This window comes from Muscardinus avellanarius (genome assembly GCF_963383645.1).
Source record: "Muscardinus avellanarius genome assembly, chromosome: 5".
NCBI classification, from domain to species: domain Eukaryota; kingdom Metazoa; phylum Chordata; class Mammalia; order Rodentia; family Gliridae; genus Muscardinus; species Muscardinus avellanarius.
The window spans coordinates 77,865,841-77,891,928 of NC_137790.1; the positions used below are offsets into that span (position 1 = coordinate 77,865,841).

At 35.3% G+C, this 26,088-nt stretch overlaps 1 protein-coding gene across 1 annotated transcript in view; it reads left to right on the top strand.

Annotated features, from left to right (window-relative positions):
• Window positions 1–26,088, top strand: part of ACAP2 (ArfGAP with coiled-coil, ankyrin repeat and PH domains 2) — a gene marked incomplete at both ends in the record, with an annotated part of 138,713 nt that overhangs the window by 103,411 nt on the left and 9,214 nt on the right. Inside the window, 12 exons of the mRNA XM_080696547.1 lie at window positions 2,600–2,620; window positions 5,914–5,965; window positions 9,730–9,830; window positions 11,131–11,236; window positions 14,160–14,368; window positions 14,713–14,782; window positions 19,170–19,261; window positions 21,362–21,525; window positions 21,934–22,038; window positions 22,420–22,512; window positions 23,712–23,899; window positions 24,733–24,842. Of these exons, the coding sequence (XP_080552673.1) occupies window positions 2,600–2,620; window positions 5,914–5,965; window positions 9,730–9,830; window positions 11,131–11,236; window positions 14,160–14,368; window positions 14,713–14,782; window positions 19,170–19,261; window positions 21,362–21,525; window positions 21,934–22,038; window positions 22,420–22,512; window positions 23,712–23,899; window positions 24,733–24,842 (1,311 nt within the window). The remainder of the gene's footprint in view (window positions 1–2,599; window positions 2,621–5,913; window positions 5,966–9,729; window positions 9,831–11,130; window positions 11,237–14,159; window positions 14,369–14,712; window positions 14,783–19,169; window positions 19,262–21,361; window positions 21,526–21,933; window positions 22,039–22,419; window positions 22,513–23,711; window positions 23,900–24,732; window positions 24,843–26,088) is intronic.

Below are 26,088 nucleotides of genomic sequence, written 5' to 3' on the forward strand. Positions count from 1 at the left end.
TTTTTTAGTGGTGCTGGGGTTCCTGGAAGCCCTTCTACCTCCTGGCTACACTCCCAGACCTATACTTTTTTATTTTTGGAAACAGGATCTCTTAAGACAGCGCGGCTGGCTTTGAACCTGCGCGATCCTCCTGTCAGTGCCTCCTAAGCGCAGGGATTAAAAGCGTGCACCACCACGCCGGGCGCTAGAATGTTCTTTTTTAATATTAAAAATTTAGAATGTATCTAAGTTTCTTGAATGATATTTATCAAAAATCTAATCTTGGAAAACACAATTTCCCCTTACCCATGTTTGGCTTAGATGCTGGCCTACTTCTCTAATTTGTTCTCTATTCAGTTTAATTTAATACAGTCTATTGGTCTCTTAGTAAGATTAAGTAGAGTCTTTGTGATATTTATACTTGACTTTAAAAACATCCAGGACTCTAGCTATTTAGATATTAAGATTTTTTCTACCTACTACTTAAGTATTTTTTAAAAGATTATTTGATTAGTTTCAGAGAATATTGTTTTGTTGTAGTTACCATAAGGTACCAATCTTATAATGACACATTTGTCATAATCTTTAATTTTATGGAATTATGACATATATTTTCAAAATACTTTTAAAAAGAACTCCCTTCTGAGTCATATGCAAGTATGACCAGGAATTTACTCCAGATTTTAAACCTCATCCATGCCTTATAAATTACAAGTATTTTTTGAAAGAAGCATTCTAAAATCTGAAATTGAACAGAATATTTTGTGTGATATGATCCAAAATGGTATAAGGAATGAAAAGTTTTACATCATTTATGGACTGCTGAGCTTGTTTCTGAATGATTTTAGATTTTGTCTCAAAATTTTATGTACGTATAGATGATGCAGTTGGCCCTCCATGTACAGAGATCCACATCCATAAAATCAACCAACTATGGGTTGAAAAATATTTGGGGAAAAATTAAGTTTGTACCGAACATGTAGATTTTTCTTGCCATTATTCCTTAAACAATATAATCTGATGATCACTTATAGAGTATTTATATTATATTTGGTATTATTAGTAATCTATAGATGATTTAAAGTATATGAGAGAGCCAGTTTTAATGGAGGCATGGGTAAATCCCAGCTAATCAAGAAGCAGAGGCAGAAGGATTGCTAGAGCCCAGGAGTTTGATGACAGCCTGGGCAACATAGTTAGACTGTAGGAAGTAGGGAAGAGAAAGGAAGAGAACACGAGGAAAGGGAGGGAGGAGGAGAAGGAAGCAAGGAAAGAGGGAAGAGGAAGGGAAGGGATATTAGAGAATATATGTAGGTTTTATGCAAATACTATGTCTTATATAAAGCACTTAAACATCTGCATATTTTGATGTCTAAGGGAGAGCGCTAGAACGAATCATAGATATCAAGGAACTACTTATTTTTCCAAAGACACATGTAAGGTCTACTGCAGTGATTTTTTCTTGGATTAAGTCATTTTTTCTTTTTCTTTTTCTTTTTTTCCTTTTTTTTTTTTTTTGTGGTGCAGGTGATTGAGCCCAGGGGCATTCTACATCTGAACTATACTCCCAGCTCTATTTTTTTTTTTTAATTTTGAAAAAGGGTATTGCTAAGTAGTTGATAGCGTCACTAACTCACTAAGTTGCTGAGCCTGACTTCAAACCTAGTGATCTTCCTGTCTCAGCTTCCTAAGTTCTGAGCTGAAAGGCGTGCGCCACCATGCTCACCTCATTTTTTCAATAGAGCAATTTAACTTCAGGCCTAAACCAGTGAACCACTAAAGCCTATATTCCTCCGTGCTTTTCATAATAAATTTAGAAAAGAAGAACAATGAAGAAAATAAATGTTAACATGATTTACTTAGCAATAACTTGGAAAGGCTAATAAAGGAGCTAATGTTTCTGTTGAACTAGAAAATTTATCTAAGAGCATAATATATAGTGCATAATTTTTAAAATCAAAATGGCCTATGTGCTGTTGGTAAACATATTTTGGTTTTATTGGCTTTTTCTTAAAAGTAAGTGCCTACATAGATTACAAAATGAATCCTATATATGTATGTGGCCTTAGAGTCATTGATTTGATGAAAATAGAGTAGGCAGATGTGAGGTTTATTTAGCTAATATTTTATGTTCTTTGAAATTCTTAATTAGTGACTCTACTTTCCGTATAAAAAGTTTTTATTCTGGGATTATATAGATGTATCTACAGTGATTTGTTTCCCTCAATTTTTAGGAGCAGCTTCTTAAGATGTACCAAGGTATTAACTATATTTTATAGTCATCACCATAGAGGGATAAAATAGTAGAGATATGCCCAAGTATGATAAGTCCTACCAGAACTTTTAAAAAATTAATACTTGAAGCAAGTTTTTGAATATTTTCAAAATATTAGCATTTTAGATTCCTAAGAGTTGGAGTTGATTACAAATTCATAGTCATAATACAATACAATAGACACTTTTGGCTATTTTGTTAGGTATGAGCTTAAGCTTTGTTCCTTTAATTCTTGCTTTATTTTCGTATCATGCTAGTCCTTTGCTTATTTTGCACATTTGCGTTTTCATTCTTTTACCACCTTTCCTTTTTGTTTTAATCCTGCCCCATTTTTTCACATGACAGGAAAAAGCCCGATCATATCAGGTACCAAATGGCTTCCTTCCCTTCTCCCTCATCTTACTCCAGTTTCCTCTTTGGCACGATAAAGCTCATAATTAACCTGCATTTTAGTTGGATTACTTGCAATGGATAAAAAGGTCTCTTTATGTTTCAAATTGGAAAGAAAATACAAAAAATAAAAAGCATTTTATTCAAGGAATGGAATTATACCTTTTAATTGCCCATATCCTCAATTTGTTTTAATCTGCAATTTTTTTTGATATGTCTAAGATTACCCAAAGATGCAAACCCTTTTGAAACATTTGAATACTAATTAGGATTAGTCCCTTTGGTAACAAAAATATTAATTATGTTGAAAGAATCTATGTCAGTTTCTAGGTTTACTTTGTTTTACCAGTTTTTTTCCTTGTGATAAAACAAGCTGAATTTAAAATAAATGAGGGTATGTATTCAAGCTTTTATTTTATTGTTTATCTACTTGGCCCCTTGATGAATATGTGCATGAACCTGTTACTTTTATAGCTTCTGCACATTTAGCCCTTTGACTTTTACTCATGTTCCTGATTTCAAGTGTATTTCTGAAACTAAGGAATCAAACATGGTAAAAGAACTTAATTTACATATATTTTTTCTTTCCCGCTCCAATTTTCTCATAGGAGAGCTTTCATATTTAAATTTTTACAAATTTAATATTTTGGTCTAACTATACTGAATTTAATTTGAGATATAAAATGATGTCTTTTTTAATGAAGAAGAAGTTTTTCTTTTTAGAAAAGTGCCTTGTATTTTGGCTCTGTGCTTAGTTTCTTAATCTGGTAGAGTAGAATATTGTTAGCACAGTGCTTTCCATTATTTTTTTTTAATCACTTTGGATCTGTAATTTTTGTGGTAACTGAGAATTGAACCTGGGGCATTCTATCTCTGAGCTACATCCCAGCCCAATTTTTTTCTTTATTTTGAAACAAGGTCTCACTAAATTGCGCAGGACCTCACAAATTTCAGAGCCTGGCTGTGAGCCTGTTGCAGCCCCTCAAATATTGGGATTTACAATCATGGTCAGCAGGCCCAGATTGTATATAATATTTATTTTAATACTTTCAAATTCTAGATGCTAAGTGTTTCAGATATTAAGTATTTTTCTGTATCTCATAGGCCATGAGTTGTTTGTAAGTTTTTCCTTTTTTTTTTGTGGTACTGAGAATTGAATCGAGGGGCATTCTAGATATGAGATATACCTCATCTGTATTTAATTCCTTATTTTGAAACAGGATTTCACTAAGTTATGGAGGGCTTCACGAGTTACTGAGGCTGGCAGCGAACCTGCAGTTTTCCTGTCTCAGCCTCCCAAGTACTGGGATTCCAAGTGTGCACTGTCGTGCTCATCTTTATTTTTTTCTTAGAAATGTTATTAATAACTAGGATTATTAATCAGAACAATTAAAATTATATTTCATTTTATTTACCTGATTAAAGTTTTGACCAATGTTAGATGAGTATAGTTAGCTCTTTTTATTTTTAATGGCATTGGAGGTGAGAGAGTGTCAAGACATACAGGTCTTTGTAATTACAATTTTTTTAGGATATATACTTTATGACTTTTTTCCTTAGAAAGACCAAATAAAGATTAATTTATGTTGTCTTTCCCAAGTGTGCAAAGAACAATGATGTGAAATCATCCAGAAGTAGATAAATGGGTTTCAGAAATTTTTATATATATATATATATATATATATATATATATATATATATTCTATAAAGTTAATAATCAGAAGGAGTGTTCTCTGACAAAGATATTTATCTTGTACATCCTGTTTTTAAAGAGGATATTGTCCTAAGAAATTTATTTTTTGAGAACTCAGAAGCATGAAAAGTTAATATGTGTTAAATGGGTGTTTTTCATTGTCCAGTAAAACTGTACGTTTCACAAATTGTATAAAGACATTATTATGGTATAAAACTTACAAGTCTTTATTAATGTAGTTTACCCTCCTTCAAATAAATAAATATATTTTTCAAAGTGCTTTACTCAGTGTCAGAGACAATTTCCATTGCATGTCATCCCATGTGGCAGGGCTGCACCATTTTGTTTGTATTGTAGGTATTTCCTGTTAACATTTCTAACCAACTATCTCTCCCAAAATAAAGACACCCAGAAGTTCTTCCTTTTCTGCTGGCCTCTTGATGATCTGCATTTGGAGGCAACACACATGTTTTATCTAGATGCTTATTTAACACATGTCTCTATGTGATACCTTTTTACGTGGCAAGAAAACCTAACAGTCTATCTAGTAAAAGGCTTAAAAACAAAAAAGCATCTCCTATTCATTTTCTTAGCTTTGGCAAAGTAACTAAATTTTTAAAAATAGAAATTCTAGATATATTACAATTTCTAGTGTTTGTATTAGTATCAATGAAAAGGTAGAATATCTGCTAATTAATAACTAAAATCATCTCACATGAAACTAATTTTAAAATAATGACTCAAATATTGTTTCACCTTTCATGCTTGATGAGCAGTTCTGCTTCCTTTTAGGAATGGCTTTCGGCTGTGATTTTATTTTCCCATAAGTCTTTAGGACTTTTTATTGTTTCAATAAGTTAGAATTAGTAAATATGGTATATATAATTTAGCCTTTCCTTCTAAAGAAGATTGCAAGTAAATTGTTTCCTTAATAATTTAAAATAATGAGCAGAATCATATAGATAGTTGGGTGAATCATTTGTAGTAATAATTTTAATTATTTTGCTTTGAAGCATTTTGTATAAAAGTAAGACCAAGCTAATTGGGGATTATCTTCTACTTGATATAAGCTCTGAATGATTAGTTTTCTGTTTTGCTTATCAAACACTGGATGAATTATCTGCTGAAAGGTTGTAAATAAAGCACCATTTATCTTAATGCTTTATTGCATAACAATGGGTATTTTTATTAATGATATAAATTTACTTTAACTTTATAATAAAATAATTTTGGGGAAGACATCAGTTATTTTGAAGAACTTCAAAAAACTATAAATTTGTACTTTAAAGCAATTATTTGGTGATACCATAAAATTAGTTTGTGTTAGGTTATAAATTTATAACAAAATGAATCAGAATATATCACTTTTATTTTCCTCATCTGTGGTTTTAAAATGTTCTTTATTTTTAGTAGTTACCCTATATTTCCATCAGTTTATATAAAGCAAAACAAATCAGTGTATTTCTTAAAATGTAATTACTGTAAACTGATTTCCAGTCTTTCCTAAATATTTTATTTTTACCAACTACAGAAGTAACATGTTTATGAAAACTAATTTTCTTTTGTCTTTATTTAGACGCTGGTTTTCAATACAGAACAATCAGTTGGTGTACCAGAAAAAGTTTAAGGTAGGTAAAAAATCTTTCTTTCTTTCTTTCTTTTTTTTTTTTCCCGGTGGTACTGGGGTTCCTGGAAGCCCTTTTACCTCTGGGCTACACTCCCAGACCTATTTTATATTTTTGAAACAGGGTCTCTTATGCCAGTGCGGCTGGCTTCGAACCTGCTCAATCCTCCTGTCTCCGCCTCCCAAGCACGGGGATTACAAGCGTGCGCCACTATGCCCGGCTTTCTTTCTTTCTTTCTTTCTTTCTTTCTTTCTTTCTTTCTTTCTTTCTTTCTTTCTTTCTTTCCTTCTTTCTTTCCTTCTTTCCTTCTTTCCTTCTTTCCTTCTCTCTCTCTCTCTCTCTCTTTCTTCTTTCTCTTCCTTTCTTTCTTTCTTTCTTTCTTATTTATTTATTTATTTATTTATTTATTTATTTAATTTATACTTGGTACTGGAGGTGGAACCCAGGGACTTTTCTACCTCTGGCTATACTCGCAGACCTATTTTATACTTTATTTGGAAACAGGGTCTCACTAAGTTGCTGAGAGCCTCACTAAAGTAGCTGAGGCTGGCTTTGAACCTGTGGAGTCCTCCTGTCTCAACCTCCCAAGCGCTGGGATTACAAACATGTGCCACCACACCCGTTTTCTTTAATTTTTGTCTTTTAATTTTCTTGGTAAGTATTGAAGTTCATAAATACACATATACAATATTACTATAGTTATGTTTGGACAAGTATAGGAGGACTTTAGAGTAGAAACTTAACCAACATTTGATCTTTTTTCTTTTTTGGGAACTGTTGATTGAATTCATGGGCATTCTACCTTTGAGCTATGTCCCCAGCCCTATTTTTTTTTTTTTGAAACAGGGTCTTGCTAAGTTGATGAGTCTCACTATTTGCTGAGGATGTCCTCGAACTGTGATCATCCTGTCTCAGCCTCCCAAGTACTGGGATAAGAATCGTTTACCACCACACTTGGCTGTATTTGATTCTAAAAAAGTGACTTTGAACCCTCTTAGATTTTTTATTTTAGGGATTGCACCTCAGGATGTTTGGCCTCCAAGCTATATCTCCAGCCCTTTTTATCTTTTATTTGGAAACAGGGTCTGAGTTGCTGAGACTGGCCTTGAACCTGCAATGCTCCTGTCTTAGCCTCCCAAATACCACACATAGCTTGATTTTGAATCTTGAATTTTTATTTTTTAAATTTTTTAAATTTAAATTTTTTGTTTTTGTTGTTTTTTTTTGGTGGTTCTGGGGTTCTTGGAAACCCTTCTACCCTCCGGGCTTCACTCTCAGACCTATTTTATATTTTTATTTGGAAACAGGGTCTCTTAAGCCAGCAAGGATGGCTTCGAATCAGCGTGATCCTCCTGTCTCCACCTCTCAAACTTGGGGATTACAAGCGTGCACCACCACGCCTGGCATTGAATTTTTAATTCCTAGTTTTGAAATGGATTATTCTATGTCTCAGGATTACTTATATAGTTTCTTTATTTAGTTGTGTGACAAGAATAGCATCATTCCATAGCACTATTTTGAGGCCAAAGGAGAGTCTGTCTCTTAAAAAATATCATGTAAAGGCCAATAGTGTTAACATAGGCTAAAAATGATATTAATTGAAATGTGGACTCCAAGTAATTTAAATAAAAACCCCAGTGTCAGTGTCTAGTGCACTGGAGACCTAAGGGTAAAGCCGATTCACGGGGCACAGGGGATGCAGGTTTCATGTACACTGCATGTTTTATTGAAAGAGCCATCAGACTTTTATAGAGAAAGCTTCCATGGGATCCATAGATGAGTTAACTATTTTAGACATTACAAGGTGGTTATCTTTTTTTTTTTTTTTTTTTTTTTTTTGGTGGTACTGGGGTTTCTGGAAGCCCTTCTCCCTCCGGGCTACACTCCCAGACCTATTTTTACATTTTTATTTGGAAACAGGGTCTCCTAAACCAGCGCGCTCGGCTGGCTCCGAACCTGATCCTCCTGTCTCCGCCTCCCAAGTGCGGGGATTACAAGCGTGTGCCACCACGCCCGGCTACAAGGTTATCTTAAAGCAACAATACCTGTGTGTGAGTAAAGCCAAAGGAGTCTCAAAGCAACTTTTTGTTTTACAATTAGTAGCAAAGAACTCCTGTGACTGCTCATAACTTTTCAAGCTGTTTATCATACCAATAAGTTTTTTGAGAGATGTCTATGCTGGGAAGGACCTTCAGCGAGAGGGCCTGAGCTGCTTCTGACCTTGAAGGCAACTTGGCAAGACTCATAGCTCACTAATTAGAGGAAGTATGCTTGCCTCCCAGCCTGGCATTCCAAGCTGCTTCTCAGGAGCCAGAGTTGCTTCATTAACCCTTCAAGCAGGAGCCTGCATCTCAGTACTCTCACATATCCCAGGTCTCTTAATATTATATTTATATGTTTGCTTTCCGCAAGCCTATTTTAAGGGTAAGGGATTTTTATTAATTTGCAAGGTGTACTGGGGTTACTTGTGACTTGAGAATACTGAAATGGGAAAAAGAATCATTTGTTAATTGATAACTTTCTCCTTAGTTGGTCCTTATAAATGATATTCAGTGAACTGTAAATTTTAAGTATCCACTTTACTCTTGAGAGCCTCACTAAGTAGCTGAGGCTGGCTTTGAACCTGTGCAATTCTCCTGTCTTAGCCTCTCAAGTACTGAAATTACAAGCGTGTGCCACCACGCCTGGCTACTTGCTAGGTTCTATAGTAGCAGTTTTGTTTCTTGTAAATTCTTTAGCTAATTAGTTCATGGTTTTTCTACTCTAATAAACTTGATTTTGAGTTTTTTAAAATTAAGGACTAGGCAATAAATAAATATTTCTCATTTTCTTAGGTATTTTAAGAAGGATTTATAAATTTCCCCTGAAATTTTATGATTCATTAAAGAATTGCCTTTTGGAGGAAAAGTAGCTTTTATTATATGTGAGTGTAGATTAGGGGAGTAATGAATATGAATAAAAATGGTAGAAAATCCCAGGCGTGGTGTGCACACTTGTAATCCCAGCCCTTGGGATGCAGAGACAGGAAGATTGTGGTTCCTGGCTAGCCTCAGCTGCTTAGCAAGGCTCTCTGCAACTTGGTGAGGCCCTGTTTCAAAATAAAGAAAAAAATGCCACAAAAAAGGTATAAAATAAATAGGGAGCTAACATTTTGTGTGTGTGTGTGTATGGGGGGCACTGGGGATTGCACCAGAGGCATTCTACCTCCAATCAACACCCCCAACCCTATTTTTTATTCTTTATTTTGAAACAGGCCTCACTAAGTAGCCTAGGCCAGCCACAAACCTTCAATCCTCCTGTCTCAGCCTCCCAAGTACTGGGATTACAAGCTTTCGCCACCACACCTGGCTTTTATTCTTTATTTTGAAACAGGTTGTCACTGAGTTGCAGGGGACCTAAGTAGCCAAGGCTTGCCATGAACCCATGATCCTCCTGTCTCAGCCTCCCAAGTACTGGGATTACAAGCGTGTGCCACCACACCCATCTGCTTACCATTTACTACGTGCCAAGCATTGGACTAAGCTCTTTATATATACTGCTTAACTGTATATAATTTTGTGAGGCATATAAAATTATTAACAGGACAGAATTACCTACACTGATTGTATCTCTGTCAGTAACCCCATCTTATCTAAAATAAGGTAAATAGAAATATTTAATATTAGAACATTTATTTCAAGTCTAAAAATTTTGAAAGTGTGTTATTATTTGTAGTAGTATTTAAAATCTAAGTGAATAAGTATGGACATTTTGTTTCCTTATTGTAGGATAACCCCACTGTAGTAGTTGAAGACCTGCGGCTATGTACAGTGAAGCATTGTGAAGACATAGAAAGACGATTCTGCTTTGAGGTGGTCTCTCCAACAAAGTAAGTAGGTCTTAAGGATTTGAGAATTGTTTTTATGTTTCAATAGAACTTATCCACAATAGAGAATTTTGTGATTGACAGTTTTCCATACTGAAGAGGAAAAGCTATTTTAAAAATAAATTTCAAGCCCAGTGTGGTGGTGGCATATGCTTGTAATCCCAGCATTTGGAAAGCTGACATAGGAGGATCCCAGTTCAAGGATAGCCTTGGCTACTTAGTGAGGACCTCTGCAACTTAGTGAGACCCTGTTTCAAAATAAAGAATAAAAAATAGGGCTGGGGTGTAGCTAAGAGGTAGAATGCCCCTGGGTTCCATCCCAAGTACCACACAAAAAAATTAACAATTAATGATTACAAATATTATAACCAGATATTAAGTAACTTCTTCCCATCCATCATATTCTTTAAAATTTACAAAGATTATTTATGTGCCCATATAAAAGATTTTTTTGCTATTATAATAGTGAATTGAAATCATTCTTCACATGAATTGTTTTGATGACTATTATTTTATATTTGTACCAATTAAAGATGGTTGTTATGTTCATATGATAAATTTAGGAGTCCATTTATATTTAATGTACAGGAATGTATGATTTATTTTTAAGAAATAATTTGTTTCATTAGAACCTTGATGTCTTTGTGAACATACTTTGTCCTAAAGACAACTAAAATAAACCTTTTTATTTTCTTTTTTGTGTTACTGGGGATGGAACCCAGGGGCATTCTACCTCCGAGCGACACTCTCAGCCCTATTTTTTATTCTTTATTTAGAAACAGGGTTGAAGCCGGTTATGGTGGCGCATGCTTATAATACCAGCATTTGGGAGGCTAAGGCAAGAGGATTGCGCAGGTTTGAAGCCAGCCTCAGCTACTTAGTGAGGCCCTTTGCAACTCAGTGAGACCCTGTTTCAAAATAAAGAATAAAAAATAGGGTTGGGGGTGTCGCTCAGAAGTAGAATGCCCCTTGGTTCTATCCCCAGTATCGCCAAAAAGAGAGACAGACAGACAGACAGACAGGGACAGGGTCTCACTAAGTTGCAAAGGGCCTCACTAAGTAGCTGAGGCTGTCCGAGAACCATGATCCTCCTGTCTACAGCCTCTCAAATGCTGGGATTTCAAGTGTCTGCCACCATGCCCAGCTTATAAAACTTCTTTCAATAGAATTTTTTTTTTTTTGCTAGAAAATTATTAAATAGAAAAGTGGACAAAAGTAATGCCTATGGATTTCCATTTTTTTCTTTTGTTGTCTTTTTGGGTTAATTTGATATCTTAGAAAACAATATGTTATTTCTTTTTAGAAGTTGTATGCTCCAGGCAGATTCTGAAAAGCTGCGCCAGGCATGGATTAAGGCTGTTCAGACCAGTATTGCAACTGCTTATAGAGAGAAAGGTGATGAATCTGAGGTTAGTAGAGGTGTTGTCAATACTAAGTGGCATATTGTCCAAAGTTTTAAATTTTAGTTGCAACATTTTATGACTATAATTGTCCCAATAATGTTTTTTTTATAGCAAAAACAAAAAACAAAAACAAAACTACTCCAGAAACACAGGTAGCATCGGTTATCATGTCTCTTTATTCTCCTTCAGGAATAGTTCCTCATTGTTAACTTTAATCTTTTTTGTGTGTGTGTGTGCTACTGGGGACTGAATCCAGGCCCTTGCACATGCTAGATGAGTGCTCTACCACTGAATTACATCCCCAGCCCAACCTGATCTTCTTGATCTTGAAAATGTTGAAAATTAAAGACTAGTTAATTCTGAGAATATAATTCAATTTTGATTTTCCTTATGTTTAATCAGGAAGTTATAAATTTTTGGAAGAAGCATTATATAAACGAAACTGTGTTCTATTGTAAATGGCAATGATATTTATTTGTCCTATTACTGGTAATATGAACTTTGAGTAATTGGTTAAGGTACATTCTTGCTAGATTTCTTTAAGTACAGTTTTTAGCCTTTGTAGGCAATAAGTATTTTGTGGGGGAGTACTTTAATATTATATAAACATTTTGTTTTTCTTCCAACTTTTTTTTTTCCTCTGTGGTACTAGGGATGGAACCCAGGGGTGTTCTACCTCTGAGCTATACCCCCAGCCCTATTTTACATTTTATTTTGTTTGTTTTTTGTTTTGTTTTTGTGGTACTGAGGGTGGAACCCAGAGGCTTTCTACCTCCAGGCTATACTCCCAGACCTATTTTTGGAAACAGGGTCTCACTAAGTTACTGAGAGCCTCACTAAGTAGCTGAGGCTGGCTTTGAACCTGTGTGATCCTCCTGTCTCAGCCTCCCAAGTGCGGGGATTACAAGCGTGCGCCACCACGCCCGGCTTTTTACATTTTATTTTGAAACAGGGTCTCATGAAGTTGCAGAGGGCCTCACTAAGTAACTGAGGCTGGCCTTGAACCTGCAATCCTGTCTCAGCCTCCCAAGTACTGGGATTATAAGCATGCACCACTAAACCTGGCTGATTCAACTTTATGACAAAATTTAGTTAGGTTAGTATGGACTCCTTTTTTAAATAATGGGTTATAATCCAATACTGTCCTTATTAATTTTTGTTCCTGAAGTTGATCCAGGTTTGGCTAGTGGAGTTCTCTTTATTCTTTTAATTTGTCCTTATTGGTTTTCTTTGAGTTCTTTATTTCTTAGCATAAGATGTTTCAGGCTCATCTTCTTTTGCTTTATCTGTATTAGGCACGAAATTGACCATTTTCTCCAGAGAGCTATAATTTCTTTTGCTGGTGAATGATATTTAGAAACCAAGATAAAGTTCATAATATGTGTGTGTGTGTGTGTGTGTGTGTGTGTGTGTGTGTGTGTGTGTGTGTATGTTTCTTTATATTGAAAACTATTAGAATGCTAACTGGTATATCTAATTCTAATTTATTATAATAAGATTTATTCTAGATTTTTTCCTTTTTTTTTGCAGTACTGGGGATATAACCAAGGGCATACTACCTCTGAGATACACCCCCAGCCTCATTTTTTATTCTTTATTTTTGAAACAGGGTTTCAGTGAGTTGCAAAGGGCCTTATTAAATAGTAGCTGAGGCTGTCCGTGAACCACGATTCTCCTGTTTCAGCCTCCCAAATGCTGGGATTACAAGCATGTGCCACCATGCCTGGCCTTAGTTTTTTCATTTTCTATTTAAATAATGCCTTTCTTTTCTGTGAGAAATTTAGTTCTCATTATTTTTACTCCTAGTTATCTGTTTATGATTGACACTCTCCCATTTGTGAAAAAAACTATCTTGTAGAATATGCCTCAATTTTATTTATTTATGATGTTTACAAGAGGTTATGATTCTTTGGCAGGAACATTATATAAATGGTACCAATATTGTGTCTCTGCTGCCATTGGCCCTGACCTTGTCCTGCCAGCCCTGCGCTGGTGCCCTCTTACCCACTCAGTCCCCCCTGACACCTCATACTAGGCGCACTTCTTAGATGCCCTCCTTTCCCTCCTCAGGCTCCTACTTCCCTTTCTGGACTGCCTCCCTATGCAGACATGCTTTTTCCCCTGCTTGAGGCCTAGCCTGCACAGGGTTGTGCTCTCAAGTAGATAACATTCCTCATGCAGTCAATCATTTGTTTAATACTGGTCCATTCACTTACCTTGCTTGGCCCTACCTCACTGACATGGAATTGAGTTTCAGGAAGGACAAAGCAAGAGTCAGATTATGAGCTGGGCGTGGTGGTGCACTGTTGTAATCCCAGCATTTGGGAGGCTGAGACAGGAGGATCGCGGTTCGCGGACAGCCTCAGCTACTTAGGCCCTCTGCAACTCAGTGAGACCCTGTTTCAAAATAAAGAATAAAAAATTGGGCAGAGGGTGTAGCTCGTAGGTCGAATGCCTCTGGGTTCCATCCCCAGACCCACACACACACAAAAAAAGAGATTACATTGTAATCATTCTGTACTAAAATACTGGTTTTTTAAGTTTGGAATGTTTTTAAACCAGAAGACTTTCTATATATTGTTATCTTTAATTGCTTAGAATCTATCAACCACATCTTTGTATTTGGTTGTTGTTGATTTTTGTAGACAAGTGCTTATTAAATATCTTAATTATTGGTATAAACTTTATTGTGTACTTGTCAAATTAACTTTCTGCTTATCAGCCTGGTTTACATAATAGTCCTTGAAATTTTAGGCTTTTTGTTTTTTATTATAATCATAATTATAAACTATTTAAGACCATATATTTACAAGTTATTGACTGCAGTGATTAAAATAGCTTTTTTCAATTAATTTAATACCTTAAAAATGTAGTCTAAAGCAATAATGTTGTTTAATTAAAAAGGAACAAATAATTCCTATTCTTTTAGAAGCTGGATAAGAAATCATCTCCTTCAACAGGAAGCTTAGATTCTGGAAATGAGTCAAAGGAGAAATTATTAAAAGGAGAAAGTGCGCTGCAGCGGGTCCAATGCATCCCGGGCAATGCCAGCTGTTGTGACTGTGGTCTGGCTGATCCGCGATGGGCCAGCATCAACTTGGGCATCACCTTGTGCATAGAGTGCTCTGGGATTCACCGGTGGGTAGGCCTGCCCAGATGGGAGACTTTTAGATAAACATATATTGCAAATTAGTGTGTTCTGTTTGTTAGAGGAGCTTTCCTATTTTCCTAATTGAACTACTGTTAGTATTTTTGTACCTTTTATACATTGTATAATTATGGTTTGTAATTTGCTTTTGAGGACTTTATCTTCCCATTTATAGTCAGAGAATATCTGTCCCTATTTGTATGTGTTTTGAGGGCTATATTAGTTTATATGCCATTTCCAAAGAGAAAAAGAATTTGCACAATATATGCAAGTAGAGAATTAATAGCTTTATACTCAATCAATAAATAAATCAGCCTTTTTTTTTTCCATGCAGGAGTCTTGGGGTTCACTTTTCAAAAGTACGATCTTTAACTTTAGACACCTGGGAGCCTGAACTTTTAAAGGTAAATATTTTCATGAAAAAATTTTATATTTTCACATAAAAGAGAAGGTTTTATAATCTTGGTTTGCAGATTTATGATTTATTTGCACTAACAACGCACTACAATTGTGTTATAATACATCTGAGGCTGTTTTGGTAAACCTGGTGTTTTTATAATAGATTTTTGAAATTCTTAAGTTTATATAACACTCTCAACTCTAAGTCATTTCACTCTTTAAGAAAATCAGTGTTCTGACACATTTTTGTGGTTAAAAAATTTCAGATTCTGTGCCATGATTTTAATCTTTTATAATTAAATCTTATTAAATTAAATAGATATATTGCTATAGTAAATCCTGCCATGAATTGTTTTTATTTGTTATAGTAGGAGTCATCAAACCAAGATATTCTTTGTTTCTGTGTCTAAGAATTTATATATATGAAACTGTCCTAAGTAATTTTAAACCACTACTAGGCCTCTGATATTTACAAAATTTCTAGTAGTTAATATTATACTGCTTTATTTTCCGCTGTCTAGTTTACCATGTTGTAGAAAATAGGTTAAAGACTGGATTATACTCTACTTTTATTTCAGTCTGAAAGTTGTGTTTGTTTGTTTTGTTTTTTTTTGGTGTTACTGGGGTTCCTGGAAGCCCTTCTACCTCCGGGCTACATTTCCAGACCTATTTTATACTTTTTATTTGGAAACAGGGTCTCTGAAGCCAGTGAGGCTGGCTTGGAACCTGCGTGATCCTCCTGTCTCCCAAGAGCGGGGATTACAAGCGTGCGCCACCATGCCCGGCAAAAAGTTGTGTTTTTAATGTATTCATCTATAGATAAATTGTTAAATATATCAGTTATGTAACTTAGAATTTTGCTTTGTGAATTCTGTAAGTATCTAAATAAGTGTGATAAATTGACTCCTATTTAGATAAAGTCTATGAATTTTTATTAATTCAAAAGAAAATTGGGGGATAGGAGGCAGAAATCTAATTTCCATATCAACTTTGTGTGCAGATAAAAATTCAGTGGATTCAATTTAGAAAACTGAAACATGTCTATCTGATGTATTAAAATATTAGTGAAACTTTTAAACAAAATATTTTAATGTACTATATGCAAATTTAAGGAGAAATTATTGAAAGGAGAAAGTGCGCTGCAGTGGGTCCAGTACATCCCGGGCAATGCCAGCTGTTGCAACTGTGGTTAAAACTTAAAAGCCAGGGATGGTGGTGCATGCTGGTAATCCTAGTACTTGGGAGGCTGAGACAGGAGGATCACAGGTTCTCGGCCAGCCTCAGCTACTTAGTGAGGCCCTTTGCAACTTAGACACTGATTCAAAATAAAGAATAAAAAATAGGTCTAGGGTGTAGCTTGGAGGTAGAATGGCCCTAGGTTCAATCCCAGTACTTCAAATAAATAAATAAATAAATAAATAAATAAATGAAACTTTGTCTGATTGTTGGCTTCTTTTTTCAATTACTTCAGATGTTGTGAATAATTTGCAACATTGTGCTATCTATAGTGGAGAGATGGAAAACTAGTAAAAGATGGCTACCATACTGTTAAGAAGCTTAAACTCACGAGGGTGTTAAGAATGCAAATATAAGCCGGGCGTGGTGGCGCACGCTTGTAATCCCAGCATTTGGGAGGCTGAGACTGGAGAATCGCGGTTCGCGGACAGCCTCAGCTACTACTTAGGCCCTCTGCAACTTAGTGAGACCCGGTTTCAAAATAAAGAATAAAAAATAGGGCAGGGGTGTAGCTTGGAGGTCAAATGCCCTTGGGTTTCATTCCCAGACCCACACACACACACACACACACAAAAGAATGCAAATATAAGTAAAGATTTTTAGATGATAGATATGAGCACTTGATATCTTAGTGCAAATTTTAAATAATGGAATTATGAATACAGAGGCCTGATGCAGTGACTTAGTGAGAACCTGTCTCAGAAAAAAAAAAAAGGCTTAGAATATAGCTCAGTGGTAGAGCACTCCTGGGTTCAATCCTCAGAAGAAGAACCACAAACAAAAACAACTCAAAGTTAAATATTTTGATATTTTACCACATATCTTTCCAGACTTTTAGTCTGTCCTTATGTAATATCCCTTACGGTTTAAGGAAAGTGATAGAACAATAGCTTACAGATCTAAAATTTTGGAAAATAAATAATAATTCCTATAATTATTTTTCTTAACAGAATTTTATTTTTGGTGAAATTAACTCATTTTTGTAAGAATACTGCATATATTTTAATCATAGTGTATATGGGAGTTTATTTGGTGGATAGTATAAAATGCTTCCCTCTTAAAATTTTTCCAAATTCTTAACCAACTTTTCTAACATTAGTTATTGAATAGTTATTTCTTTTCCATCATTTTTCTATTTCTTCTTTGCCCTATATTAAATTTTTCTAAATAGGATTGATTTCTATGCTACTAATTTTCATCCAGATATATTTATTAATCTTATAGTACTAGCACATGTTTTATTAAAGCCAATATATAATAATTAGTATCTTTAAGAATGAAAAATGTACTTTAGGTCAGTAATATATTCTTTCCCATTCTTTAGTCCTATAATAAAATCAACTATCACATGTAGTGGTGGAGTACTTGCCTGGGATGTGCAAGGCCCTGGGTTTATCCTCAGTACTGAAAATCATCCTAAAAAGCAGAAAACAAAAAACTGGAAGTCATAATTGCTCAAAGAAGGAAATAGCTTGCTTATTTATTTATTTATTTATTTATTTATTTTTGATGGTCCTGGGGATTGAACCCAGGGGCATTCTCCTCTTAGTTACACCTCTGCTCGATTTTTTATTCTTTATTTTGAAACAGGGCTTCACCAATTTGGGGATGGCCTAAGTAACTGAGGCTGGCCAGAACCTGGATCCTCCTGTCTCAGCCTCTCAAATACTGGGATTACAAGCATGTACCAGCATGCCAGGCAGAAATAGCTCATTTAAATTTTATAAGAGGTAGCTGGGCTGTGGGATTGTGGGAGAGAGAAAGGAGAAGCAATAGAAGCAAGGACAGGATACATGACAGAAGAGGTATGTCAGAGAAGTAATGAGATTCTAACAGGGCTCATGGCTAAGGAAAAGGAGAGAAAGGGAAACCGTTTTTTCCTGCCTAGTGCCCATTTGTGGAGAGTCCCCTTCTTAGACTGCTGCTGTTCTTGGTTTCAGGTTGCATTTTTACCTTCTTCCTGTCTCATCACAGGCATTTTCTGTCTTCCACCAACTCACATGTCTCAGCATCTTAACTCTATTCTCTGAAGTTGCTAGCTGTATCATCCTAATGTCTATCCATTTATCTGGGTATCTTTTACCCAGGTAGGATTTTTCAGAGAAAATATTTGGGTGCCCTTGGTATAGCAAACACGTTTAGTCTAATAGTGAAGCGCAGAATTGGGCATAATATAATTAATTTTGATTACTTATAAATAATTATAAATAACTATAAATATAATTAAAATAATTATAAATATAATTACAAAATTATGAAAAATTTCAATATCACAATATAATTTACCTAGTGACTAGAGATATAATTTATTAGTGAGGTACAGAATGGTCAGACTGAATTAAAGTGGGGAATGGAAAGCCGGGTATGGTGGCACAAGTTTATAATCCCAGCATTTGGGAGGCTGAGACAGGAGGATTGCGGTTCAAGGACAGCCTCAGCTACTTAGTGAAGCTCTTGTAATTCAGTGAGACATTGTTTCCAAATAAAGAATAAAAAAAGAATAGGAGCCAGGGGTGTAGCTTAGAGATGGAATGCCCCTGGGCTCCATCCCCAGTACCACACACACACAAAAAAAAGGTGGGGAATGGACAGATAGAAATGAAAATCTAAAACATATTATAATGTATAACAATAAAGTAGTAGTTATTTGGAAAAAGAACTCAAAGAGAAGGAAAATTCCAGAAATAATTTCAGCAAACTGTGTTTGATGAATTTGCATATTTCTAGGAAGTGGAAACGAGAAACTGAAAAAAAATAGATATTTTTAACTTATTGTCCTAAACCCGCATAGTACTAAATGTAACAAACTCTATAGATAATGTTTTATTATCATACCTCTTTCTCTGCTATGGTCATATAGATAAAACAGTTGTGATATGTAGATAAGTAGATGTGATTTTGTGCTTGTGTGTCTGTATACGTATATGGTTAGTTAGATAGGTAGATAGTATTTGGTATAGGAGTAGTAATGTTTTAGGAAAGGTATTTTGATGAAGAATTGCAAAATGAGAATATTACTCTCAGTCCTTATCTCATTTTTATTTTAACTTTAAACTTCTTTGTAGAATGCAAAATTTCTTTAAGGACTTCTAAATGTTTGCTAATTTTTAGGACTTTTAATTTATAGCTTGCTTTTCTGTTTCCCCTGATGAACAGCTTATGTGTGAATTGGGGAATGATGTTATAAATCGTGTTTATGAAGCAAAAGTGGAAAAAATGGGAATAAAGAAACCACAACCAGGACAAAGGTACTCTACTATTTCAGTTGTCTTAATGTGCTGCCCTTTCTTTTTCATAATCAGGAATATAACTATGACTTTACCTCACCATAAATAATATATAACATCAATATGAGTGTTTTGAAGTAATAATTGCTGCTTCTATTAAATGTGGCCATCTCTGTCTTGATCATATTAATTAGGTAATTATATTTGACTAAAAAGCAGATAGTCAATCATAGTCTTTAGATTAGAAGAACTCCTAAAAATTAAATCTCTGTGTAGGATTGTAAAAGCTCTTAGCCGTTAATATATTCCAAAGTTCTGTTCATGGTAGGCAATAAAAAGAATCTGTTCATTATTTTCTCCAAGGATCAAGTTTATTTTACCTACTGTGAATAGCTCTACATTGTTTGACTTAGTTTAGCAAATATTTGTTAATCACATACTTCATTCATATATAACAGTGAAGAAATCAAAGATAAAGAAGGTAGCTGTGGTGGAGGAGAGGGCTTACTTGCTGTTCTGAAATTCCACTTCTGCTTCTAGGCAAGGAGGCTTACTAGAGGAAGCAGTTAGGATTCATTGCTTTCAAGGCATATAATTTTTGTTATTAATGCTGTTTTTAGTCCTCATTTGTTATTTTTAGTATCAAAATTTCATTTTGTCACAGTTCTATGTTATAGAATTTTAGCTCTCTAAGCCTATATCATTTAAATCAGAATTTTAGTGTTTGCTAAAATATGACTTAGTTTAGTCTTGAAATGTCCTATTTCAGCCAAAGATCAAAAGATTTAAAAAGAGCCGGGCGTGGTGGCGCACGCTTGTAATCCCTGCGCTTGGGAGGCTGAGACAGGAGGATCACGGAGGTTCGAAGCCAGCCTCAGCTACTTAATGAGGCTCTCAGCAACTTAGTGAGACCCTGTTTCCAAATAAAATGTAAAATAGGTCTGGGAGTGTAGCCTGGAGGTAGAAAGCTTCTGGGTTCCACCCCTAGTACCACCAAAAAAAAAAAAAGATTTAAAAAGGATATAAGAAAAACCATGGAGCAGGCTTAGTATTTTATGAACGTAACGTAAGTCAAAAGTTTAAAATGTGATGACTTTTTTCATCTATAAATTAGCATGGCTTTTTTTTTTTCTTCTTGGTATTGGAGATTGAACCTAGGGGTGCTGTATCATAACCAAGCTACACTCCCATATTCCCAGCCTTTTTAAATTTTTGAGACAGGGTCTTGTTAATTTGCCCAGGCTGGGCTCAAACTTGCCATTCTTCTATTTCAGCCTCCTTCGTCCTGGGATAACAGGGATGTACCACTACACTCTGTTGCTGTATTGTTTTAACATGGCTATTTTATGAAAATTATGGCCATCAGTTTAGTATGTGACACTATCTTTTTTAGTAAAAATGAAATTAAAATTAATATCTATATCTATCTGTCTATATATATATATATATATTTTTTTTTTTTTTGGTGGTACTGGGGTTCCTGGAAGCCCTTCTTCCTCCGGGCTACACTCCCAGACCTATTTTATATTTTTGAAACAGGGTCTCTTACGCCAGCATGGCTGGCTTCGAACCTGCGCGATCCTCCTGTCTCCGCCTCCCAAGCGCGGGGATTACAAGCGTGCGCCACCACGCCCGGCAAATTTTTTATAGTTTTCCTGGTAACTTTTTTTATACTGTTACAAAGCTTGAGGGTAGTATGTGTAGAAATGAATGGGCACAGAACTTGAGAGAATGAGAGACTGCCATGTTGAGACTTGTGATTTTTCAGTTAGGTTATTATTTGCATTTTATTTGACTATGAAACCAGCTCATTTAATATTTGTAATAAGAACATGCGTAATGTTACAGGTTCAGTTTTGCATTAAGAGATTTTGTTAGAAAATATTTAATCCCTGTTTGTGGACAGCCTTAGCTACTTAGTGAGGCCCTCTGTAACTTAATGAGACCCTATTTCAAAATAAAGAATAAAAAATAGGGCTGGGGTGTGGCTTGGAGGTAGAATGCCCCTGGGTTCCATCTCTAGTACTGCAAAAAAAAAAAAAAAAAGATATTTAATATACAATGGTATCTTTTCAGTATTAGCCAAGCTAATGATTAATCATTTCTTTTTATGTGTACTAGACAGGAGAAAGAGGCATATATCAGAGCAAAATATGTGGAGAGGAAATTTGTGGATAAATACTCTCTATTATCATCACCTCCTGAGCAAGAAAAAAAGATTGTCTCCAAAGGTTGTGAAGAAAAGAGGCCTGGTGACCAGGTCAGGGCATCTGCCCAGAGTTCAGGTATCACAGCTTCTTGTGAATGTAAATGTATTTAGAGCCGAAACTGCCCTTCTTAATCTCTGAATTAGTGCCCATTTTAGATATTTTGAATGCTAAAAAGCCTGTTTCCTTTTGCATATTCTAAGGGAAAATTGGATTTCTACATCTTTAAAACAGTTAAATTTAAATAGTACCATGATCATTCACATTTCTAGGTAATGTGTATATTCTAAGGAATAAAACTGCTTAAAATGCAAGGGGAAATGGGAATTAAAATCTATTGTGCCCAAAGCCCTAAGTATCTGATTAACTACCTGATTTCCTTCCTATATTTTCCGCCTCAATTTTTCCCAGTAACGTTTTTTTTTTTTCCTGCCCTCTTCCCTTCTTATGGCCTGCTTTGTGCTTTGCTAACTTGCATGTCCCCAGTGGTTGCTGTAAATAGCGACGAGGCCAGGCGGGAGTCTCTGTTCTGTCCTGATGAGCTAGACTCACTCTTCTCCTACTTTGATACTTCTTCAAAACTGCGTAGTAGTAAGTACTACTCTTGTGGAGCGTTCCGAGTCTGTGCCAGTGATCGTTGTGCGGTGTGGCCATTTCTCTGGATGTTACCCATCGTCTCAGAATTACACATTACTTACAGTCATATGATAAATTTAGCTCTTTACTACCCCTCACATTTAATGGGGTAATGAGATACATTACAACTGAGAAAATAAGTTTCAGGCTTGGTGATTGATTTATATCATAATAAGCTAAGTGTTCAAAAGGATCAAAATTTCATTAAATTTATTCTACTGGTGGTGGCTGAGTCTTTGTTGACATGTAAAAGCTCATTTTAAAACCTTGTTGGTTGTGGGAAATTGCTTTCTAAATGGCGTGAACTTTAATCACTAGCTGATTTTTCTTTAACAGTCAAAAGTAATGACAGTGGGATTCAGCAAAGCTCTGATGATGGAAGAGAATCTTTACCCTCCACAGTGTCAGCCAATAGTTTATATGAGCCTGGTGAGTTTTGATGACATTTCGCGTTAATTGGTGTAGTTTTTATGTAGTAATTTATCCAGTATTGATTAATAGTTTCTAAATGAAGTTCTTAGTCTTTTAGAGGAAACTAAGGGAGGCGTAATAATATTAAATGAGAAAGCAGCTAAGCAGCTACTTCTCCTCTTCATATTTTGCGTTCTCTCCTACTTGTACATTCTTCCAAGACTCATTAGCCAAGGAAACCCCCCCCCCCCCCGAACCAGTACTGGGGATGGATCCAGGCCCTTTACCTCTGAGCTACACCCCCAGTCCTAGTTTTTAGTCTTTTTATTTTTTAAATAGGGTCTCACTGAGTTGCATAGGGCCTTGCTAAGGAGCTGAGGCTGTCCAGGAACCGCAATCCTCCAGTCTCAGCCTCCTGAATGCTGGGGTTACAAGAATGTGGCACCACGCCCAGCCCCAAGGATAGTTTTTAATCCACTTGCACTGTATGTCTTATTATTCTTTATCTTCCCCCGTGGTTATCTTTTCTTATTAATAGAGATCAGCAAGCAACTCCTTCATTGGGGCTTTTCTCTGCCTAGTGTTTTATGCTTGTATTCTCTCATGATTTCAATGAGTTTAGTCTTGTAGAATTCTCTGAGGAGCAGGCATTCTTCACATTATTTGAACTTCTAATAGTGCAAATTGTGATGATATTGGATCATCTAGGAATGAAGCAAGGTTTGGTCTAGTATTCAAATTCTTTAGGGATTCTTGTTGCTGTTTAAGTACAGGTTTGTAGGAATATGATCAGTGTTAACAGCAAGACCACAAAGGCCTAGTTACCGGTTGATTTCTTTATAAGAGATGGTTGAATGTTTTGGGAGTGATTAGTCTGTAGGAAATAAGATACCTGTGTGAGAATTTCTCATAAGCTCATTATGCTAGATTAATGGTTTCTTTTGTCATAACTTTCACATTGTGGTAAACTCAGAGTTTGTATTTTAAAAACTGTGGTTAAATACATATAACATAAAATTACCATTTTATCCATGATTAAATGTATTCTTTAGTGGTATTTAGTGTATATTCACTTTTTTGTGCTGCTGTTACCACTGTTTACCCACTGAATTCTTTGTTTTTTTAATTTTGCAAAACTGACACTGTATCTGTTAAGCAACTCATACTTTTCTTGCCAAGAGAGTATTTTTATTAATGTATTTGTGTTTGCTTTTCAGAAGGAGAAAGGCAAGATTCTTCTGTGTTTCTTGACTCTAAACATTTTAATCCAGGACTTCAGCTTTATAGGGCTTCATATGAAAAAAACCTTCCTAAAATGGCCGAGGCTTTGGCTCACGGTGCAGATGTGAACTGGGCTAACTCAGAGGAAAACAAAGCAACGCCACTTATTCAGGCTGTATTAGGGGTATGGATTTATTCATTGAGATTTTCTTTGATGGTAAAATATAAAATATTGTAAACTCTGAACATGGATCTAGTACTTTTTTTATTTTAAGAGATGGTTGGAAAATAAAGAAGACTTTGTGTACCTAAAAGTGACTTCTAAACATCCTTTGCTTGTTCCAGTTTTTTTTTTTTTTTTGCTTAATAGAAGAGAATTCTGATAATGACAGTAGTCTATTTTGCTGCATCAGAACCTATTATTCCCTATTAGAAGGAACTCTTGGCAAGAAACTAATATAACCTATCATTTTTTGCCTTTACTGGGGGTTAATTTTTAGAAGGGAGGCAGGAGGAATGAAATAGAAGCACTATAAAATAAAACTGTAGTTTTTTTTCTGTGGTACAAGGGGTTGAATCAAACCAACCCAGGGGCACATGCTTTAGTACTGAACTACATCCTCAGCTTTTTTAAATTTATTTTTATTTTTTATAAAGAGTCTCCCTAAGTTGTCCTGCCTGCCTCAAACTTGCCATCCTTCTGCCTTAGCTCCCCAAGTCGCTGGGGCTATAGGTATGTGCCATTTTACCTGGCTCTAATAGCCTTGTCAAAGAGCAAATATTTAAAATTTGTTGATTGATTGAATGTACTTAAGTGGATATTGAATCCAGAGGTGTTCTGCCACTGAGCTACATTCCCATCTGTCTTTATTTCTTATTTTGGTTTCACCTCCCAAGTAATGGGATTATAAGTGTGTGCCACCATGCCCAGCTCTTATAATGGTTTTAAATAGAAAGGTTTCTCTGTTTCTCATACTTTGTATCTGTACACCTTTATTTTCTTTTTTTCCCTTTAAGGGCTCTTTGGTGACATGTGAGTTCCTCCTGCAGAATGGTGCTAACGTGAACCAAAGAGATGTCCAAGGGCGGGGACCACTGCACCATGCCACGGTCTTAGGGCACACAGGGTAATTACAGTGCTTAAACCTTTAGGTCAATTTTATTTAAGAAATTTGAAATAGTGGTTTGCTTTTTCTCAGATTGAAGCTATTAGGTCGATTTTGTAAAGAGAAATATTCCTATGATTTAGAGTTAAAAGCTCTTATTTATATATAAAAAGCTACAGTTAGTTTTCAGATATGAAGATTACAGTGATTAATTGGACCTTAAACTGTCATTAAACAAATCAATTTTAGTATTTAACTTCCTATATTGCAGTAGTGGTGCTTTTTTTCAGACAACTTCACTCTGTGATTATCTACACAGTGCACATACTTACAACCTATTTTGGGAGAATTTTGCACCTGTGGAGCTTTTAGTTTTTCCATGTGGCAGCTAGTTAAATTGTGAACAAAATTGTTTGGTCAATTGACATTGTGGCTTTTGGAACAATATTAAGACTCACAGAACAATAAAGCCATGAAAATGGACTTTCTGTTAGAAAATATAAGTGAAGTAAATGTTGGTTTTATATAAAAAGTTTGTGTCATAAGCGATTGATTTTTCAATAAAATATGTTAGGGTTTCCAAGTATTATTTCCTGCATAAAGAAGCTGTTCTTAAAAAAAAAAACTTAACAAACTTTCATTTTTATTATATTTTTTTTATCAGCAGAGAGATTTAGTTCAATAACTTCATCATAAAAACTTTTCTAACCTTAAAAATGGTAGTAGTTAATTCATCCATTGTATTTTCTTAAATTATCATAATCCTTTGCATTTTATAGGCTTTATTTATTCATTTTTTCTATTTTAAACTTTTACCCAATTTGTTCAAGTTATGCACATTTGTAAAGTATAACAGGAAGATTACTTCTTAATATATGCTGTTATAATTTTTTGGGGGGGTGATACTGGGGTGGAACCCAGGGGCTTTCTACCTCCGGGCTATACTCCCAGACCTATTTTATATTTTATTTGGAAACAGGGTCTCACTAAGTTGCTGAGAGCCTCACTAAGTAGCTGAGGCTGGCTTCGAACCTGCACGATCCTCCTGACTCCGCCTCCCAAGCGCTGGGATTACAAGCGTGCGCCACCACGCCTGGCATATTATAATTTTAGTATGTTAGTGTTTCACTGGTTTGGCTTCCTTCATTCCCAAATAATGGAATTCTCATTATCTGTGTACATATTTTTATGATATTCTTTAAGGGTATGAAACATAGTTTATATACCCCACAATGTTATATAGCACCAGATAATGTAAATGAAAATA